The sequence below is a fragment of the Lonchura striata genome, chromosome 2, assembly GCF_046129695.1.
Source record: "Lonchura striata isolate bLonStr1 chromosome 2, bLonStr1.mat, whole genome shotgun sequence".
Classification (NCBI taxonomy): Eukaryota; Metazoa; Chordata; class Aves; order Passeriformes; family Estrildidae; genus Lonchura; species Lonchura striata.
In genome coordinates, this window is record NC_134604.1 from 101,846,037 (window position 1) to 101,867,581 (window position 21,545).

The 21,545-nt window shown below is 37.7% G+C and overlaps 1 protein-coding gene across 2 annotated transcripts in view; it reads right to left on the reverse strand.

The window, feature by feature from the left end:
- The window catches only part of MAP3K15 (mitogen-activated protein kinase kinase kinase 15), an 80,864-nt gene that overhangs the window by 34,981 nt on the left and 24,338 nt on the right, over window positions 1–21,545 (reverse strand). Inside the window, exons 3-7 of one of the 2 annotated variants that reach the window (XM_077781631.1) lie at window positions 18,813–18,836; window positions 13,734–13,805; window positions 9,217–9,410; window positions 6,904–7,072; window positions 5,546–5,652 (exon numbers count right to left, since the gene is read on the reverse strand). In XM_077781631.1, the coding sequence (XP_077637757.1) occupies window positions 5,546–5,652; window positions 6,904–7,072; window positions 9,217–9,410; window positions 13,734–13,805; window positions 18,813–18,836 (566 nt within the window). The remainder of the gene's footprint in view (window positions 1–5,545; window positions 5,653–6,903; window positions 7,073–9,216; window positions 9,411–13,733; window positions 13,806–18,812; window positions 18,837–21,545) is intronic. The other variant, XM_031503680.2, reaches the window with a different exon arrangement.

The window sequence follows — 21,545 nt, forward strand, 5'->3', positions numbered from 1 at the left end:
TCTGAAAAGCTGAATTTATTAAACCTCCAAGGATGGAGATGCCACAGCCTCTCTGAACAGGAAAAGCAGAAATACTGTATATGATGATGCACAGGCATAAGAAGGAAGGCAGAAAATGTTCTCTTTATGGATTAACTTGGTGTACCAGGTGAGATTTGCAAATTATATTCCCTGAATATGAAGTTTTATAAGCCAGAGCAGAATGTCAATAGGCTGCTACAAAAATGACTCTTATCAGGTAATTTTACTGCTTCTTGGTGCTTACAGGCCATCTTGCACTGAAATACAGATATCGCTCATGGTATCCCACAAACAAGTCAACTTTAGGAATGAAATAGAATTTTGAAATGGGCATTTTTCAATGGTGCTCTTCAACACAAAATCTGTTAAACTCTCCACATCTGGAAGAAGATATGTCCTACATTAAAGAAGTTTGCATACACATCCAGTGAAAATATGAGCTATTTTTTTTCTTTAGGTGGCACAGTTTTTAGAATCACTACTCACAATCTAAAATATCTTTCAAAATACAGTTTCAATGGTCAATGAGGTAAGAAAAAAAGAGTACTACTACAATTTATTTAGAAACTATATTAAAAATCCCCACAGGCCATGGAAAGTGTTTCATAAAACTACTTTTTTTTTCTTACTGTTTGTTAGCACATGAATTTACTGCAGTTGTTACCTTGTGAGAACTTGCAGAGAAGAAAAACAGAGAAAATGAATCTACATTATCTGAACATGACAGCAACAGAAACTGCTTCCAGTTAAGAAAGAGATCTCCAAATTACTTCCAAAAACTAGGGCAATTATGAAAATATCCTAGTGCTTAATAAAACACTGCCAAGTGTCCCCAAGCACAATGCTGGGAATTAAAAGAAAATGAACGAGGAGTACAAATTATGATGTCTTTTACAAATACCCAGCACATTAATCTTCAGTACTGTGTACAGATTTAAGCTTTATTTAAAAAGGAAACTGAACTATTAGGATTAGGGGAAAAAATTCAAATTGAGGGAATGATCAATGACACAGAATCATTTCTGTATGAAGAAATCTTCAATAAACTAAGGTTTTTCAGACAGAAATGGTTACATAGGAATTATTTTTCTTAAAACAAAAGTTGTCCTGCAGGGCACCTTTACAGCCTCTAATTACTTCCTCGAAATCTGTGCCAGTGTTCTGCTGCCAGGTTGGTTTTGCCTGACAGCTTGTATCCCAGAAACTGCTGGCTGATTCACCTGCCAATTTGCTGGCTTGCTCACTGCAGTTTTGCCATGTGATTTACCTGTCTGCTGACTCTACCATGTTTCTTCAATCACAGAATCAGCCTTCTCACTTCCCTGGTCTACACAAGCCTCTTGCATCTGTCTCCCTGCCTTATCCAACTATCCACTCCTCCCTTACCTCCTTGAATTACTCTGTAGGGTTACAAACTCCTATTACAGTATTTCACCTGGAATAACACCTGGAACACACAGTTAAAAAAAAAAAAAAAAAAAAAAAAAACAAAAAACGGGAAAGCAGGTTTTTTTCCTCTCTCTTTGATATCAGAGTTCCTTTCTTCCTCTCCAAATCCATTCTCTTCATGGGGAATTTTTCTCTACACTCTAGTCTTTATAAGGTGACCTAGTTTTAAATATCCCTAAACAAAAAAAAAAAAAAAAAAAAAAAAAAAATCTTCTTGCTTCACCAGACTGGTTTAACCAGCTTTAAAGAATTGGCATGGTTACAGAGCCAGAACTACACTCAGTGAACCAGGCCTTTGCCCAACAAAGTCAACAGGAACAGCATGTATTTCACTGGGGCAAGAATTAGCTCACTCTGTTGGTAACAGGTGGTGTAATGTTTTTTTTCTCAGCTTTTTGTTCACATCTTCCCTTGTATGGTTTGTTTCCATCTAGCTAGATGGAGAAAACTATATATGACAAGAAACTCTTGTAATAATAGAAAGTATTTTCTCAAGGGAATATACATTTGCTTTCCTTTTAATTTCATGTCTTAATAACAGCAAAAACATTTTAAAAAATCTTAATTATTAAGAAATATGAGAACTCATTTTAGTTAGAGTTAGTACACTTGCATTTGCACTTAAAACCAGAAACTGATTTTTGAGTTAAGATACATTTCACTGAGGATGTAATTTGCTTGTATAATCTTCAATATTTGAAACAGTAAATGAAGAAAACAAGACCCTAAATTAGATAGCCTTTGACAAGAACTAAATTTGCGAGCCTCCAGACAGATATGACAAGGAAAAAAACCTAGCTTTTTTTCCCTCCCTCATATACACTTCAGGTACTTCATGAAAACCAGGTGTATAAAAGGAGAAGGCCAACAACATGTTTTTTTACTAAATTTGAGTAATCACAGAACAGAACATTTTAAATACCCCAGTGCTTATCAATGGAAACAATTTTCTGTGGCTACTATTATTCACAATTACTAGTATTATTCACAATTACTAGTGATTTTCTACTTGCACCCTATTACACCCTTCAGTTGTTAATTGCCTTCTTTTATTATGGTACTGGAATATGTTGCTTGTTAAAACACAGCATGCTGAGTTAAATAATAGTGACTGCAGCTGTCCTCATCTTTAATATAAAGGAAGATAGAAGCGCTCTGGAAAGAGACTAAAATTTTCACAGTTCTGGCCTCATGCCAGGACTGGGTTTGGTTTTAATGTCTACTCTGCTTTGAACAGAATTTGGCATACCCTTGGGCCTCTTTGCAAGTTTCCAGGACATTATAACTCCAGCTCTGGTAAATAAGACCAATTAGAAGATTGTCCTTACACGGTGCTTGCCTCCCAGGTGAGGTGTACCATGCACTGAAACAAACAGCCATCCACATCTGGAACACCCAGCCCTCAACTGCACAGCATCCTACTTCATACCACAGCTGTGAATACAAATATTGAAAATACTCATGTTGCACATTTGGACTGAACTTATACCTAAAGATGTCTAAATTAAGGTGCAATTAGACTCACATCTCAGCTAGGAGGCAACAAGGAACAATGCCTTAAACAAGCCTGTGTCTGTACAGAAGAGAGCACTGTCTGCTCTGTTCCTATGTTGCATCCAAATTATTTAGCTTAAGACACTAGAAAAGCAATAGCCCTTTGTTCCTTAGGAAGGTGATGTACTCAGAATGCCCAGGCTTGGAAACAAGCACGAGCCTGTCATTGCAAACGTCCATTGTTAGCCTCTGACAACAGCCATGAGCGATGACAAATCCAAGATGCTCTCAGTTCTGCTCTGAAATGGCAGCCAGAGAGGAAGACACCAATCTAGGAGTGGGGCTGTGCTTAAACACCTGCCACATGAATCAGGTTCCAGAAATCAGCCTGCAAGTGTCTGCCTGCCCTGCATATGACAGTGAGTGCCTTCGTACCTGTCTGCACAGCAGCCAGCAGCGAGGCCCAGGCTTGCTTCGCTTATGATCCAAGCCAGGTCACACCCAGGCTGGCTCTGAGGCAGAGGACATGCAGCTAGGCTGGAATGGCACAGAACCCCGAGTGGAACATTCCTGCCCCTTGCCTTAGCACTACTTGTTAACCTGGATCTACCCACAGCTGTGCTTCAGAGCAGGCCTGTGCCCAGCTGCTGCAGCAGCAGAGCCCCGAGGTGCCCAGAACCAGCCCTGCAGCCCCGGCGCAGCACCGGAGTGACTCTGACCTGACCATGACAATGCAAGTGGCACTAACAGCCAGGAGAACTCAGCCATGGAGTCCAAGAGGAAATAAAATAATTACTCTGGGTCACAATTCTAGTATACTTTTTTATGAAATTAAGCACACATTAACATTCTGCAGGGTCAGATATTCTTACAGCTGCCATTTTTGTTCTGCATACGATGTGTTTTCCTGGTGGGCTCAATCAGCGGTACTTATCAACATTAATACTGTTCTGTATGTTGAAATTAATAGATTATGAACAGAAAATGTAATTCTTTATTTTAAAGATAGCTTCTGAGAGAAATCTCTAAAAAGAATTTGGCTTTAAAACAGACAAAATTAGGGATTCAAAATTTTCATCAAGTAAGATGCTAAATGCAACATTTTAGAGGTAATTTTGAACTAAGTGGACTTGCTCAAAAAATGTTTAAGTGTCAGCTTTTGAGCTTTGTCCATCATTTTGTTTGAAGAAGCCAAAAACATTTGTAGATGCTAAATTCTGCATTCTTACCAATGAAAAACCTGTCACTTATTTCTGAAAAACCATTTCTATAAAAATGCTTAAATAGGTCCCAAAAGAAATCAAGCAGAGTCATGCTGGATTGGGCTGATAATCATTTTAATGAAAGCTGTTGACAGGGAAAGCAAGTTCATGAGCAATTAATTTTATCTTGTCTTACCAGGGTGCTATTGGCATTGTCAAAAAAGAAGATTTAATGGCATGGATTTCATATGCTGCTCAAAATACAAAGAATTTGAACACCAAGACAGTAAAGGAGCTTGCTAATTTTGTTATGCACATCTAAATGAAAAGATTTTAAAAACTGATTGTATTAAAACATTACCTAATGACAAGGCATGATTCTAGCACTATTCTTCCTAGCAAATTTAAACATGTTGAGACAAATTCCTGAAATAATTTTTTTTAATTTCTGAAAAATAGGGCTAAATCCATATGCAGTATTGTATGAGCAATACTTTAGTGTTTACTCTTGTGTCTGATTAAACTGTCAGATAGGACTAGATTTATTACCATTTTCCAGAAAATGCCATAGGAACTGCATTTCCAGATCTATTATTAAGTTCTTAATCTCTTTGATTTATGCCATCCTGATGTTGTCCAGTGCTAATCTTTAGTTAGCTAATTCAGCTAATTAAGTTAGCTAAATTAGCTAGCTAATTTAGTTTAGCTTTAGTTAGCTAGGTCACAATCTTTAATAGTATGTGGATTGCATCTAGCCAGTTACTCTTATTATTACATGTGATTTCATTTGCATAAGATCTATTTTCTCAATCTTAACTAAATTCTTTAGAAAGGGAGTCATTATTATGCATAGGTACGACAAAAGTCTGTACCTAACTAGAAGACTTCAAAAATATTTCAGAGTTTCTTGAAGTAATGATGTGCCTGTAGGTCCTGATGACCATCCAGTCTTCCAAGAAAACTATCATAAATGTGTATTTGTAGATCAAGCAGTGCTTTTTACCTCTTACTTTAATAAATCACTCATAACTCTATCACACTAAACATTTGAAGACATTCAGAATAATCAGTGACTCAGATTAAACAATCTCAGACTGACCAAGAAGCTCTGGAATCTTCTGCAGTTAGTTAGGTGGTCTTTGGAACAGATCCACTCTCTCCTAGTTATTGACAAAACAATGATTGTTGGAAAACAACTGTTTCAAAAGTTACAAACTGTCCTGGTGCCCACTAAGTATGGGATTAAGGAGAGATGGCTGTTATGAATATCAATATGTGCAGAAAGGGAAGGGAATTTGATATTACCTGCACTATAAATTTACATAAAAGCCCACATGGAACAGCAATAAAATAAAACAACTTGAATCAGTCAACCTTACCGATTCAATGCAAAAGCATAATGAAACTTAATGTTGTGCTGATCAGCAAGGTCACAGGTAGGAAGCATTTCTAGTGTCTCTACCAGCTTCACCATAGCATCATAGTCCTGATATGAAATTAAAAAAACAATAATGAAGATTGAAGTAGAATAAACTGAAAGGAGGAAAGCATCACTAAGCTAAAATGTATCATGATCACTAGACAGCTTCTCAGGTGACTATTCCTAAAAGAAATGGCCTTTATGACACACAGGGATTTTGTCTATCCATGTCAGTGCTTGCCTCTTCCTCACCACAATGCCCAAACTACTGAATCCCTGTAGCCAGTGTGATCACTCTCCCAGCACCAGTAGAAGAGATGACAAGTCTGGCTTTTTCAGGCCTTATTAAGATCTTCTGATGAATGGCACCTCACCAGGTCACTGTGGACTCAACCAGAGCTGTCTCTGAAGTACATCAGCCACTTGTGCACTCATTTGGGTTTCTCAGGGGTAACCCACACCTACAGTGTGGAAGAGGCCAGTTTACTGACATTTCAAGGGGCCTTGTGTTACTGAAATTTTTGTTCAAAATATGTTTTGAGACGAGTACATTGCTCAGGGGACACCTTTCATGATCACCAGAGCCAATCCAAATGAAGTTGAATAAAGTGCTGCAAGGAAAATATGCATTTCAGAATGGAAGGTTTGGTAATGAAGGATGATGTGGTCACCCATTGCTCTCTCACAACCCATTTATACACAAGAAATAACCAACTTAGCTCCTGATGGGAAAAAAAAATCTATAGAATGGTTGAAATTATATTTGAAAATGGATGTTAAACACAGAGACTGTCAATTTGGAAAAACAGCAAAAGCAGAATTTATTTTTAAAAATCAAAACAAGAAAAAAATGTGCTGTTAGATTTTAAAAGCAAATTAATGTTTCATTGAATTACAGTTCTCAATTTGGGCATCTCTAGCCAATATAATGGTCATAACAAATGTGTTTTCTTAATTTCTAAATATATTCATTTTATGGGGCAAGGGAGGAAACGTAGGGGAGAGGAGAGCAAGGCAAGCATTTTGATTCAGTAGGGATTTTTGCATTTTTTCTTTTTAAGGAAGTTATAAATTTCTAAAAGCAAAGGGAGAGACCTTGGGAAGTCACCTAGTCTGAGTCTCTTGTTCACAGGCAAAGTAAGTAAGAGTCTCTATCCCTTAAAATGCCCAAAAGACAAGCCAAACTTAAACATGTAACAGTTGCTCCCATTTAGTGTCAGCTGTGAATCACTGCTTAACAAACAAAGAAGCCCAGGAGAACAAACAGGAGCCAAAATTGCATGGTAAAATAATCCACCTTAGTCTTTAAGCACATACCTGAATATCCCTGTAAGAAAGAAGCAGGTTTATGACAATGTCAGAAGTCAGCACTTCAGTATTATCCATACGAAGCTTAATCCTGGCCAGCTCCTTAGCCAGTTCATCTCCTTGGTACTTCTCTCTAGCTTTTCTAATGTCATTTAGTAGTGTTTCTTTATAATAGGCACTAAAGAAATAGAAGTTAGACACAGGGGAAGAAGACTGTTAGACCTTTCTTATAAAACATGGCTATGCTTCTAATAAAAAGTATAATTTCTAATAAAAAGTATAGTTTCTACAGAGTGAGGTCCACATCAAATGTTGCCATATTTTTCATGACTACTTACAAATATTCCACCTTGCCCCACCTCACTCAGACTAGGGCTATGTGGGGCTACGTATCAATATGCTTATAACCAGGACCGCGAGACAATTTTACCAACACAAGAAAACCGGAGCATTTCTTTGCCCCATTACTGACCCTGACAGATGTGGTACTTTGTGCCATAAGAAATGCTGCATCTGAGATAATAAAGTGACACAGAGGAGAAACACCAGTGTGATGTAAAGAGGAGGCATATTATTTTACCATGGAAGTTGGAAGACTTTCCAACACAGAAACTGAAACAAAAACAAGCCAACAAAAGCTGATTTAGTTGCAATCTCTTTGAACATAACACATAATGTGGGCAGGATCTCTGTAAAAGCCTCCAGTAAGTGCATCTTATTTACAGTGCAGTGCACAATCCAACATCAGCACTTTTGCAAATTGAAAAATAATATATATATTGCCAGCATGACAAGTATGAATGACCTCAACAAGCTGCTTAGGGGTAAATTTATCCTGGAGCAGGTCATGGAGTCTCTAGTCTGGAACTTAGCAAGTCCCACCTGACAGATATTTCAGTGCATACAATCCCTTTCTTGTTTACAAATGAGTCTTTCAAAGTATTAGGTCTTGCTTAGCATAAGCCCTACACATAGCAAAGAAAATTAAGTTCTCTGTCTCACATACACTATAAGCAAAGCAACAAGGCCACAGTAAACACTACTGGTGAGCACAGCCTCATACAGTGCAAGCACAGAAATGAGGCCGAGAAGTGGGCATGGGTTGTAAGGTGGGATCACAATCACCCAGTAACCCCCAAAGACTTCAAACCCATTTCCAGAAAGATCTACAAGAACAGACTGCATGTAACTAATTTGCATACACAGCGGGCAACTGATTTCCAGTGTGGGGAAAACTTATTTATAAAAAAAGAAAAATTCCCCAAAAATTCCAGGGTGCTTGCCCTGCATATGCATCCCAGGACCATGGAAACCCAGCTGGATTGACACTGGAGCCAGGATGGGTGATCTCTTTCTTTCCTCTTCTTTGCCCCTCTTTAATTTATCTCTCTCTCTTCCCTTTCACCCTACATCCTTTATCCAAAACCCTCTGTTGTGCCTTACACTAGGAGTTCAAGGACTAAAACACCAATTTCCATGCCAAGTGTGTAGCTTACTAATAAAACTTTGCAAACTTTTGCAGACACTCTGACTTTTATCATTCCTTTCAAACACGAGCATCTAGGGAATCTTGGGTGCTCCCTATCCCTTCAGGGGGATGGGACCACAAAAGAATAGTAGTTTTTTAGACAAGCCTTTCACTTGGGTGGGATAGCAATGGGGAAACAAATCTGAGGGTCCTCCGTGCTACCTCATGCTTCAGACATTAGGAAAATTAAAAACCTAAAACTCAGTCTCTCTGAGTGTTTTTCAGAAATATATACGAATCAGAAATAGGTCCAGAATACAGGGTGAGCAACTGAGAAAGAAAGACCTCATCTCCAGCCCCAATTCTCAAAACTCCAAAATCCCCTTGCAGAAATGGCTGAGCAGTATCATGTTTATTAAGTGACACCAGAAGGTTAATATTTGTAAATAAAAACAAATCAAGAGAATTACAACTGAATGCCCATTGCTACTATGTATATATTTTATCTGATAACAGAAAAGGACAGTTTTTCGCTTTCAACTCTATGATGAATGTATGAGCTTAGCTCATATTATGACCTTGTACACTGTAAAACTTAAGCACTTTATCTTACCCATGGACTGCCTTTGCTTTCTGGAAAGTAACTATAAATCAAATTCTAGCATAACATGGCTAGTTAACTGTAACAACTGCAGACCAGGAATACAAAAAGCTGTAAAATTGGCAGCTTCATTAAGTGCAGTGAAAAATAAAAAAATTATTATCAATGCTACTAGAAATTCTGTATCTTCTTTTTCCATAATATTAAAAAGAGACTATCAGAGGTTCTGGAACTGTATATATTGTAACATTACCATGATGTAACATGGACATCCTTGAGAAGGCTGAGAAACTTGTCCACCAGTGGGACACAAAATGGCCCCAGGATATTGTCCCAGCTGGGCTGCATGTACTCAGAGGCTCTTCGTTGGGCATCACTTTCACAGCAAAAGTAGTCAGCACAAGGTGTGACAATGTATGGAATAAAATAATAATTGCCACTTGAAGCCTAAAATAAAAACAGGCAGAGTTTAGAAAACAAGTGAAAGTAGAATTATACTTGTGTATACACAGAATCTTCTGCTGACAGAAAAACAGCTAGAGTAGTGCTGGTGTGTAAGAAGTTCTAGTGCATTGTTTAACACAAGATTTGCAAGCATTAAATTCAAGGAAATTAATGTAAAAAAGTTACAAAAATTAACAAATTTAATGAATAAGGGTCCAGGTCTGTTAAGTGACAATACAACAAAACTGTTCAATTTTTCCTTTTAATGTAATGCACAGACCCTAGTAGGGTCTGATTATCTGCTGATGTTCTGTTCCCAAATTTTTGGCTTCAGAGATGTACTTGCATCCTCTAAGCCCACCCTGTGCTAGGAAAGATATGATGCAGAGCTCCCCACTATGAGAGAAATAAAGAAACACAGAGACTGGAAGGACTGTATAGAGATGTTTAATCCAGAGCAGCCTACAAAACATCTACCATCAAAAGCCTAACCAACCAAACCCCAAAACTTTGAAATGTTTTGTAGTAGATGTAGTACTTGTAGCATAAAATCCTAGAAGTAAAACCCAAAAAAATTTAACATGCCACATTAAATGTGTAAATACAAACAAGGTGCTGAAGTGTGTGAGGACACAAGAAATGGCCCTTCAGAGCCCAAAACCAGCAAGTTCAGAGTTTTTAGCCCCTAAACAAGATACCAGAAATCAGATCACTATGAAGGTTTCCACAGCTGGGAGAAGCACCTGTATCCAATTCCAGCTATGACAACTCTGTGCTGTTTAAAAGGAAGGTGAACTTTATATTTGAAAGTAACTAGATGGGAGCACAGAGTCAGAGGTCAACATAATGGATCTGCCATGATCAACTACCACTGCATTGGAGATATCCCAGCACTGAACCTGTACAGAATAATCATACCTGCCATTTTTTCATATAACCTAAGCATGTAGAAAAGCCATAGCCATTTATAGCCACCTTGAACAATGGGAGAATGCTGAGATGATGAAAAGAATGGATATGAAGATGGCACATTTTTGAATGTCTTAGTAAACTAGACAGGAGAAACAGATTGTTCACAGGAAGTTAAAAATATGCAGGTACTAAAACCACAGATAAAAAACCTGTACCAGTACATCCTGTTGCTGACCTGAGCAAGGATTTAGAATTTTAAATTATTTCTAACAGATAAAGATCAAGTCATATTCCTTCCTTACAAATCCTAAGTTAAATTATCCTTGTTGTAACAACATAATTATCTGCTGGATTGCTATCTTTACTTCCCAAGAAAACAGAAAAACTGCAACCCAAGCCACCAATATGGCAGCACAGCTTTGTCTCAGGTTTATTTAAATAAGCAGTAAGCTCACTGCAACACAAAAGCTGCTTGTCTGTAAACTTTATTCTTAAATATTTAACAGCAAATTAGCTCTTCCTGCATGAAAAAGCCCATTCAATTTGAAAGGGTGATGTATCTTGAGATGCAAATAACTGTAGTTATCTACTGAAGAAGCAATGAAATTTTTAGAAAAAATTAAGTACATATGTGAAATACTGTATTAATCTAATCCTCAAACACTGTATTGTTATCCAGCCAACATATGGACTGTATGACTTAGATTTGTCTCCTTTTGCATAGTGAAATCTATGCAATTAAACCCTCCTGTCTTCTAGCTTCTTCTGTACAATACTTACATTTAATAAATTATAAAATCCTTTCATATATACTGTGTGGCCTACAAAAGTCTTTCCTATCTCCATTATGTAAAAAACCAGTCCATCTACTTTTCTTATGCTAACAAGAATTAGAGATGGCTGAAAATATCACCCACCCTTACTTTTTCTGATCTTCTGTTCAGGAATGCTGATCTCTGATACTAAAAGCTAATAATTTTGAAAATTATTGTCTTGTCATACACCAACTATTGCTTTCTGAAGATAATGAATAAATGGCTTAGGTATATGTCAAGTAACGTATGTAGCAACCCTATCTGCATATGTATATACATACATATAACATCTGTAAATTATTGCTTATTTAATTGTAATAAAATTACAACTTCATAGCTTATTAAGACTATACAATGAGATGGTTAATTTCAGGATTAGAAGCTAGGGTATTTTATTGTCTGATTTCGGGAAATTTTAAGTTAAAAATTACAGCCAAGCAGACTGAAAAAAAATCCCAAAACTCTGAATGGCTCATCTTCCAGTGTATGGCAGCACTGAAACTTTTGTATTTAATCACAACATTTTAAAGTCTACCACAAAACAAGCCACAAATTTAAGAACATAAAAAAACCCCCAGAAAATAACTGCAAATAAGTTGAGAAAGGGACCAGTTCTTCAGGGGAAGTAGTTAAAGGAATTAAGCAGAAAGCCATGCCTTTTGCTGAGAGGCTGAAAGCGTGAGGTCCACAGAGGCCATTTTTAGGCCCTAGGCAAGCCAGGCCAAATGTAGAGTGTTTTTTTGTCTCAAAATATTTTCCAAATATTTTTAAAATGCTGTTACAAGTAAATTTTGATCTTAATATAAACAGGTTTTTTAATTGTACTGGAAAAGTTATTCTGGTGCAACAGTCACTTTCTGACAGAGATGCTACACTTGAATTAAAGGTAGGTTTTCTCCCAAATAAGAAATGCTGAGTGAAAATCTCTGCACTTTCAAGGAGGGAATTATTCCTGCCAAGCCAATAGTACAGTTATTTTACTTGAGCCATGCTATTAATTTTGCCACTCACTCAAGTATCAAGAATGCTTACTCCATCTCACTAGGCAGTTAGAAAGAAAAACATATAAAGTAATAGAAAAGGAACTGCATTGACTCCAAGAGATCACAAACTCCTGAGTGTTCAGGGAGTTTAACTCACTGTTGTCTCAAGTATTAGGATTTTCTCTGACATCACATTCCTATCCATCTTGCCATATAGGCATGTATTGGATTTGCATGGTCAGGTTTTGGTGTTGGGAGGACCTTGGGGGCTACAGGGGTGGCTTCTGGGGGAAGCTGCTGGAAACTTCCTCCATGTCCAGCAGAGCCAGTGCCAGCCAGCTCCAAGACAGATGTGCTACTGGCCAAGGCTGGGCCAATTAGAAATGATGGTAACTCCTCTGTGATAGCAGATTTAAGAAAGAGGAAAAAAGTTATTGCACAGATGTAATTGCAGTCACAGAAGGGTGGAGTTGTGAATATGTGAGAGGAAAAATGCTGGAGACACCAAGGTCAGTGGAGAAGAAGGGGCAGGAGGTGCCCAGATGCTGGAGCTGAGATTCCTCTGCAGCACCATTGTAGACTGTGGTGAAGCAGCTGTGCCCCTGCAGCCCATGGAGGATCACAGGGATGCAGAGATGCACCTGCAGCCCCTGGAGGAGCCCCACACTAGAGCAAGTGGATGTTTAAGAGGAGGCTGTGACCCCATTTGAATTCAGTGCTGGTGTGGGCTCCTGGCAGGGACCTGCAGACCTGTAGAGAGGAGTCCAGACAGAAGCAGGTTTCCTGGTAGGACTTGTGACCCCATAAGGGATTCATGCTGGATCAGGCTGTGCCTGAAGGACTGCACCCCATGGAAGAACGACCCATGCTGCAGCAGTTTGTGGAGAACTGTTGCTTGAGGGATAGACTCACATTTGTGAAGCTCATGGAGAACTGTCTCCTGTGGGAGGGACCCCACACTGGAGCAGAGAAATGACTCCTCTCCCTGAGCAGTGGGAGAAACAACCTGTGATCAACTGACCCTAACCCCCATTCCCTGTCTCCCTCCCATTGCTGGAATAGAAAGTAGGGCTTGGAAGGAGAGAGGGGTGGGGGTAAGGTGTTTTTAAAGTCTTATTTTACTTCTTATTATCCTGCTCTGATTTTATTACTAATAAATTTAATTAATATCTCTAATTAAAGCCTGATTTGCCCATAATGTTATTTGGTGAATGACCTCTCCCAGTCTTTAACTCATGAATCCTTTGCTCTGTTTTCTCTCTTCTGTCTGGCTGCAGAGGGGAGTGAGAGAGTGGCTCTGGTGGGTGCCTGGCATCCAGCCACAGTCAACCTACTACAGTGAGTAAGATATTATAAACTTCAAAAAAATATTTTCTTTTTTAAAGTTGAATAAATGCAGTATTTTTATGTAAAAACTGGGAAGAGAGATTATCACAAGACAAACAGTTTAAATTTCTGAGATCTAGCTTGCAAAGAGCAAGTACTCCAATCACCTTCAAGGAAAGACCCTGCCAAGCAATATTCTTACATCATCCTTATTCATGTTTACATGTCTAGAAACACAGTGAAAGAATGGCATATCTATTCAAAGAAAGCAGATTTAAAGTGATACATACTTTGCCTATTAGATTACCACTGTGGTATTCAGGAGGTACTTGAACACGAAGAAAAGCTTTGAGGTTGGCAACCTACTCCAAATTGAAATAAAACAACAAAGAGGAAAACACCACCACAAAACACCATAAGAAAAAAAAAGACACACATGACACATGAATAAAGAAATAATTAAAGAAAGAATCAACAGAAAACGAATATAGATATTTGCAGCAAGATTATATTTACAAGGCAAAGAAAAGTTCAAAACTTTGGCATTTCTCTTATCTCATTTTTTGGATTTCTCTTATTTATATGATTTATATGTCTATATATCTCCTGTGTCATCATTAAGATGTTTTCAGATCTTATTTTTATGAACCTATCAGATTCATTATCTGTTTAGTTAACTATAATCCAACCACTACATATTGCTTGAGATGCTAATATTTCCGTAAAAACTAACTTTTATACTGAAATTTTAAAAGCCTTAGTTTTCATTATCTAAAGTAACAGTGGCATATTTCATTATTAAAATCATTAAAAGTAGCATTTATTTGGTTACCCATTACCTTTGTACCTTTTTCACCCAAAAAGAAAAATTACTGAATTTAAGTATTTCATTCCTCCTCTTTCATTCTGTGCCCTTTTACAATCTCTTTTGACACTTCTGCTACCTCAGACCTTTTTAGAAATATATCATTAAAAGACTGTATCATATAAATTTTTATACATTGTAAAAATGATCAGAAAATAAAAAATAGAAAGCTACTCATCAGTAATACCTCTTTGGACTATTAAGTTCATATAATGTAATCATACTTCGGTCTTGGCTCTCATTACAATCCACAGGGGCTACTTAACTGGAGAACATGAGTCCAAGAGCCAAAATCTAACTATTTAATTTTCTTTAATGTTCATTGCCTTGAAACAGTATATACAGCTACTGAACAGCTACCGAAACCTCTGAAGAAACTTTCTGCCAATTACAATAAAAAAAAGATTTTTCATCATATAAATTCCTTGTGGCAAGGATAAATTGCAATCCAGTTCCCTTTAGATCAAGAAGAATTTTTGTTAATGACTCCTCCATGGCTCAGACATTATTCTCTGCTTAATATAAGAGCTGCTACAAGATTTCATGAAAAATAACCATTTAAATCTCTAAAAATACTTCACCAGGCCCACAGGCCTAAGTATACAATAATATAAACCTTTTGGCTTAATAGCCAGCCTACTTTCCTTTAAACAACTTCCTTGAATGCAATTAACAGGGTTATTAAAATTTCTTCAGGCATATTAGAAACTAAAGAACAGAAGAAAGAACTAGTCTTTCTCCTTAGATTCTGTACTTGGTATAATACTTTTTCCATAGTGGAAAGTTCTAGTTTGTATTTTCAATGCCTCATTCAAACAAATTGAATGGATCAAACTATGTGCAACTATTCCTAGATCTACTGCATTTTTTGCTTCCTGACTCCAGCAGTTTTCTAAAGTCCCTTGTTCACTCTTCACTTAATCTTGAACTTTTTTTATTCACAATTTCTTAAGATCCTGTAGCAGCATATAAAATTTCCTCCCTTAAAAGAAAAAGTCAAGGATGGCAAAAAAAAATTGAATCAAAATAGAAAAACTTCCCAATAGATTTTGTCTATTACATAGATTTGGGGAAAGATTATTTTTTTAATAGCATTTTTTGCTTTTGAAAATCTTTGAAATTTCATTTCTCCAGTAAACCAATGTTCAGCTGACATCTAAAGAAATTCCAAAGCATAAGCACTTTCCATAAGTAATTTTCTTTCCTCTGTCCTTCAGTCCATTATTCCATTATGGCACCTGTTCTGCAAGACTGCATATTTACCATTTATATAACTGATAATAAATTTGACAGAAACAAGGAAGCTGTGCAGTCTTTATTAAAACTAATAGAAATGTCCTCAAAAGCCCAGAGGAGCTCTACAGAAGGAAATATACCTAATGGGACACAGAATCTTGATCTTGAATATCATGCCAGGGCAATTCTTCCTTGGGAACTGAACTCCCATAGAAAATTATTCTTTCCTTTCACATCCAAGTATGCAATAAATTATCAATACAGAATTTGCACTGCTTGTTTAGGGAAGTCAAGTCGAATTTAATCACATTCCTCCATCTTATCTGTGAAAACTGCATTCCTGGATGGTGGAGGGAAGGAAGGAAGGAAGTTCTCCTACTCATTCTCTTTTTTCAGACAGTAAGCTATTAAATCTCTCAGGCTCACACCACTGCAGCTGTCTGCTGTAAATTTACTCTGTTAGATAGCTATACTCAGGCCAGCTCTCAGTTGAACTGCTGACTTTTTTTTCTCTGCATTGTTTTCAGCTTCATGTCCAGTTTGCTTGCTCTTGCCTGCTTAGTGCTGTATTAGAATAATATTTCCTCTACAAGGAAAATATTAATTCTCTTCAAGGCTTTCTTGTGATACACAAAGCAAACTGCCCTGATGAGACACTAGACATTCACCTTCTCTGCAACTTCAACATGGCTCCACATCTCCTCTATGCTAAGATTTTTCTGCACCTTTGTAGATGATGTGAGATTTGCAGGCTAAATAGGAAAGGTGAGAACAGGGAAACCTCAGAGAAAGCTCTAAGCTACAGCAGCCAGCCCAGAAAGTTTCACTCTTGCTGCTGGAACAAAGGTGTGCTGCACCTGGCAACAAACTGGGTTGTTCCCCTTTCCTTACATACCCTGCAGATGCATGGACACAGAGCCTGTAAAACATGGAGAGGACTTCTGCAATGATACTCCTGTGGCTACCACTGGGCTGGAAGAAGGTTCAGGAGATATCTATCCTCTTTCCACCATACCTCTGGCTCCTGATAAAAAGCATATTTAAGCTCTGCTATTCCACAGTTATGGCAGAGGTATACTGACATTTTTCACTCAGGACAAGAAAACACAAAGCCCTACTACAGGGAAATGAACTACTGCATCTAAACATTCAGCAATTAAACTGAAATGGTTATCTAACTATAAATTTGACTGGATATAACAAATTCATGTCAATTATGTACCTACTTAACAAGTACAACACAGCAATTCACTTGAAATAAGACATTCTCCCCTACAGTTGTAAAATATTTAACCAAGCAATAAAGCAGTGGCACCATACTGGATGAGTGCAAAACTGCAAATCTCTTGTCACAACTCACCGGGTTTGAAAGGAGGGGAAGGCAATTGTCTATTTGAAGTCAACTTTGACTTAAAAAGCTTTATCCTGTGAATTATTTAGCTTGCTCATGAGTTTTTTTAAATTTCTGATAAAAGAATGAAATGTAGGAGCACATTTATCTAATAATAGAAGGTATGCACAATTCCAAATAATAGAAAGAAGTCAAGAATCCATACTTGGTATTTTAAATAATTCATTTTTTATCTCACTGTATTTTAATCACAATTTTTTTCTTAATTTAAACACTTGAAGAAAGTGGGTTAGACAATCCCTCCTTTTTAAAGAAGGAATCAGGATCCTAGCTTAGGGATGTCTCCCTGCCCCTTCTGCTAGCCACAAGGTGTTTACAAGTCCAGCACCAGACCCCACCATAGAAACCATGTCACTGGAACCAAAGCTGAGTCAGGAGAGGTTTAGGTTGGATCTCAGGGAAAGGCTCTTCACCCACAGGGTGGTTGGGCACTGGAACAGACACCCCAGGGAAGTGGTCACAGCAACAGCCCAACAGAGTTCAAGAAGTGTTTGGGCAAGGTTCCCAGCACATGGTGTGACTTAGGGATGTCCTGTGCAGGGCCAGGACCTGGACTCAATGATTCTGGTGGGTCCCTCCCAACTCAGCATACTCTGTGATTCAGTATTTTCCTCTCTTCAGTGTGAATGGCCCTTTCTGGAGAAAGAATCTGCCAGAAGAAAAAGACTGTAGACTGCTAATCTGATTGTGCTAGGTTGAACTTCCACCCTCCCCTTTGTTGTTTACTCCATGTCTGGTATTATCACCAAATGGCCCATTCACAATTTCCCTTCTTGCTCTGGAAGGGAGAACACGTGCTCCTGAAATTTTGGTCATCCATCAGCTTATGGACAGTAGCATTCACAAGCAAATCTGCCACATTCTGAATGCCCCTTCACAGAGCCACAGAGCAGTAAATGCAGTTCCCACCACAGGGGTCAAACTGGTTCAAAGATCCCTGAGGCAGCCAGGAAGGATGACCTGCATTTACATGTGCTAAACCTGATCTATCTTTAGCCTATGTGTGCACTGTGAGCAGGTCAACACAGCAGCTCAAAATAAACTGCTGTGACTAATGCATTTTTTCTTCTAGTTGTCTTCAAAGTTACTATTAAACTCTTAAGACTACGTTCTTATTTTAATCCTGCTCAATACTGCTTAGAAGAAAATAAAAGTATATGGTAAATGGGAGGAAACAGAAAGGATAAATGGAAGATATTTGTAAAATCAGTGGTCCTCAAAATAACAGTATGGTGGATTTAATGAAAACCACTGACATGGTGTGAACTATGGCAAAATATACAACTATATAAAATGTTGTAACATATTTCAAAAAGCCTTAACTCCAACATTTTATCTTGTTTCTAACTTATTTTTTTGGCTTTATTTGCATTAAGTGTAAGAATATTTTTATTTTGGAAATAAGCTTTTCTAAGAAATAAGCATTTCTAATGAAATCTGTGAATTTGTCAGTTAGAGAACAGGTATATAGAAGCCAAAGCTGTTTGAGATACAAAAGCAAACCCCATTAAGGCATCACAAACATCTACATTTGCACAAATGGGTGACAGTGGTAAAGGGAAAAAGATACTTTGAATTTCTGAGTTTATATTTGGATCTGTCAATTTACAAATAAAACTTATATCTACTGGCACTTTTCTACAACTTAGAAAGGAACTGGTAAGGAAAAGTAGCTTTAAAATATAGTGTTACTTTGGAGTGTCAACAAGCTTTCGAAAAGCATGAATTATAGATAGGTAAAACAACTGCCTTTAATCATACAGAGCATATGTATGTGTGACAGATTTGGTGTTAGAATTGCTTCAAAAGTAGGACCTTCATTTCATGTTTTAAAATGAATGTGGATTTAATACTTACTGTGTTTTTCTGAGATACCATATCCTGTGGGGGAAAAAAAGATAATAGAAATGTTTATTTGTTTTTACTGGGAATTATTATTTCAAATAAAAACCACTGCTATACATACATACATATATATATATATATATATATACACATATATATATATATGTACACACACACTCAAAAATGTGTTCTTCACAGCATAATACAGATTTTCTGCCACAGTAAATTCCCAGTGAGGGGAAAGAACAACATCAAGAAGAGTCTCAGTAGCTCAGGTCAGGAAAAAAAAGCAACAATTTGGTGAAGAAACCTACTTCAAGAAGTATTCAGAAAATGAAGCAAATTGTACTTAGCAGTAACTGGAGTTTCTCAGACTGGGCACACTCAGTCACACTCTGAGCACTTTTGAGACAAAAGCATTCAAATCTGGAGGGGTTTTCTCTCTGAAAGAGTATCCTTCAGATACCTAAGCCCCTTTCTTACACAGGTTGGTACACACCAACACATTCCTTCTACACTCAAATTATTCTCATCTCAAAATCTAACGAGAGACACTGAAACAATGAAGCAGATGATAAACTATTTGGCATGTAAACCACACCTCAGAGACTTCCAGTTGCTGGTAAGTAACCTTCTCTTCTCTTGGGTGATGGATTACATGTTCAATAAACACTTCTTGGTCAAACTGAAGAGGTCTCCAGGTAAACCATGCTACAAATATTAGATATAGACTTGTTTCTAATCAAAGCTGTCAATATAATTGAATTAAATGTGCTCTAACAACCTGAGATTATTCTGCTTGAGCAACTTCATATCTGACAGCCTTGAAATCCACTTGGACAACCACTGCATAGAAATGATCATACCCATGCACCCATTTCCTCAACAACAGGCAAAAGTATCAGGGGGTATTTAAGAGATTTAGCTCTATAGATAGGACTCTCTTGAAACCCAGATTACATACTCTTTTATATCCTCAGACCTAGATTGTTTTGAAAGAAAGTTGGTGAAACTGAAGAGGCAACTCTTGGGACAATTTCAGGATGGCTCCTAAGATAACTTGTATAAGGTCAGGTTGCCAGAACTTCATAGATCTTCAGCAAAATTAACAGCAGTAACATCAACAGTGCCTTTATAATAGTCTGTGCACCATTTTTAAAGTGTGCACAGCAACTTAGACCCAAGTAAAGCAATACAATTCTGAACAAAAGTGGAAAAACCCTGACCAAATTACTCATAAACTTCAGAACAAAGAAACATCATCAGAGGGTCAAAAATGTATTAAAAACTAAATGGAATTTCTAATTAGCCTAAACTCCTTAAGCCAAATAAAATACTTAATAACAAAAGAGATAGAAGGCTTAGACAGCTGAAATACTACATATGTGAAAATTAATGTCTATCTAGCTAAGCAAGTATCTCCAAAAGAGCCTTATTTACTGCAGTGAAATCTTTCTCAATAAGAAGAAATTACCTCTCCTGAAACCATCCAGCACCTATGACATGAAATGTGTCATGAACTGCTCTTTGCTGAGATACCCCAGGAACAGTCCCTGCCTACCCTCTGAAGTATTCCTTAGAAAGGTTTATTAGCATATTTGAATGCTATCCAGCACTGAACTGGGGCTCCATTGATGAAGATACCAATGACAAGAGGAACACTGAGCCCGGTCTGAGTGTCCAGCTTAAAGCATTTGATACACAGGATCTCTCCTAGCTGGTTCCAGCAACTTAAATCGTCTTATGATCCCATCTAAGATATGCTATGGGCTTATTTAGGCCAAGGAGGTTATGCAAACAACTGAGGGACGAGTAAGATATCAGTGCCACTGACACAGTTCCTAGAAGAAGAAAGATGAAGGCAGATAATAATTTTTTCTGGACTTACGCGATCTAGTCAAATTCTGGGGTTCCCCAGTCTCTAGACTTGAGAATTATATTATTTTAAAAAAAGGCTTAGAACTGACAGTGCAAAGACTTGCAAGCCCTGGCAACAATCAGTTTGAACATGCAACCACACATGGATGTAATTCTGGAAATTCTTCAACACTCCAGTTATGGAGCAGGGACTTAAGTACGTGCTTTGGCACGAAGTACAAAATTCAAAGCCAATATCCTCACTGGGCAGCAACAAATAGAAAACAACTAGCCTGTGCTTCCCAGACTTGGGCACATCCTTGGGAACACCAAGTTGATCAGAACATCTGAGTGACAGCATAAAGAAAGATAAAAATGTGTTAATGAAAAATAAAAATGAAATATTTCATGGCAGTCAGGTATATTACCTGTAGTGGATGAAAAGCTGTATGCCTGCTCACCCTGATTAGATGAAAGAAAGGAGGACATGCCAGTAATACCTTAGAGTGTATCTGCACGGATAATCTCATTGAGCAAAAAGTGTGACAGGCTCCAGCTCTGAGTTCTTGGGACTCCAGGCCACAGGGAATGTGAATGTGTATGTGGACCACCACATGAAGAAGGGAAGTATGGGTTATAGACACATGAGAGCAAAATCAAAGACATTGAGAGCAGAGAAGAGGAATGAGAAGCCATGACAGAATAGAGCTTTTCTGGGGAAAATCTTACAGATTCTTACAGAATTAAGAGAGGTTGGAGAACTCCAAAAAGGATTTTTGGACACTAATGGTGTGGAAAAAAACAAAGTAGCAAGGGGCAGTAACTCAAAATAAGGAAAAAACAACAAAGCATAAGCAATGTTTCTCTCAGCGAAGGTAGGAAGAAAAT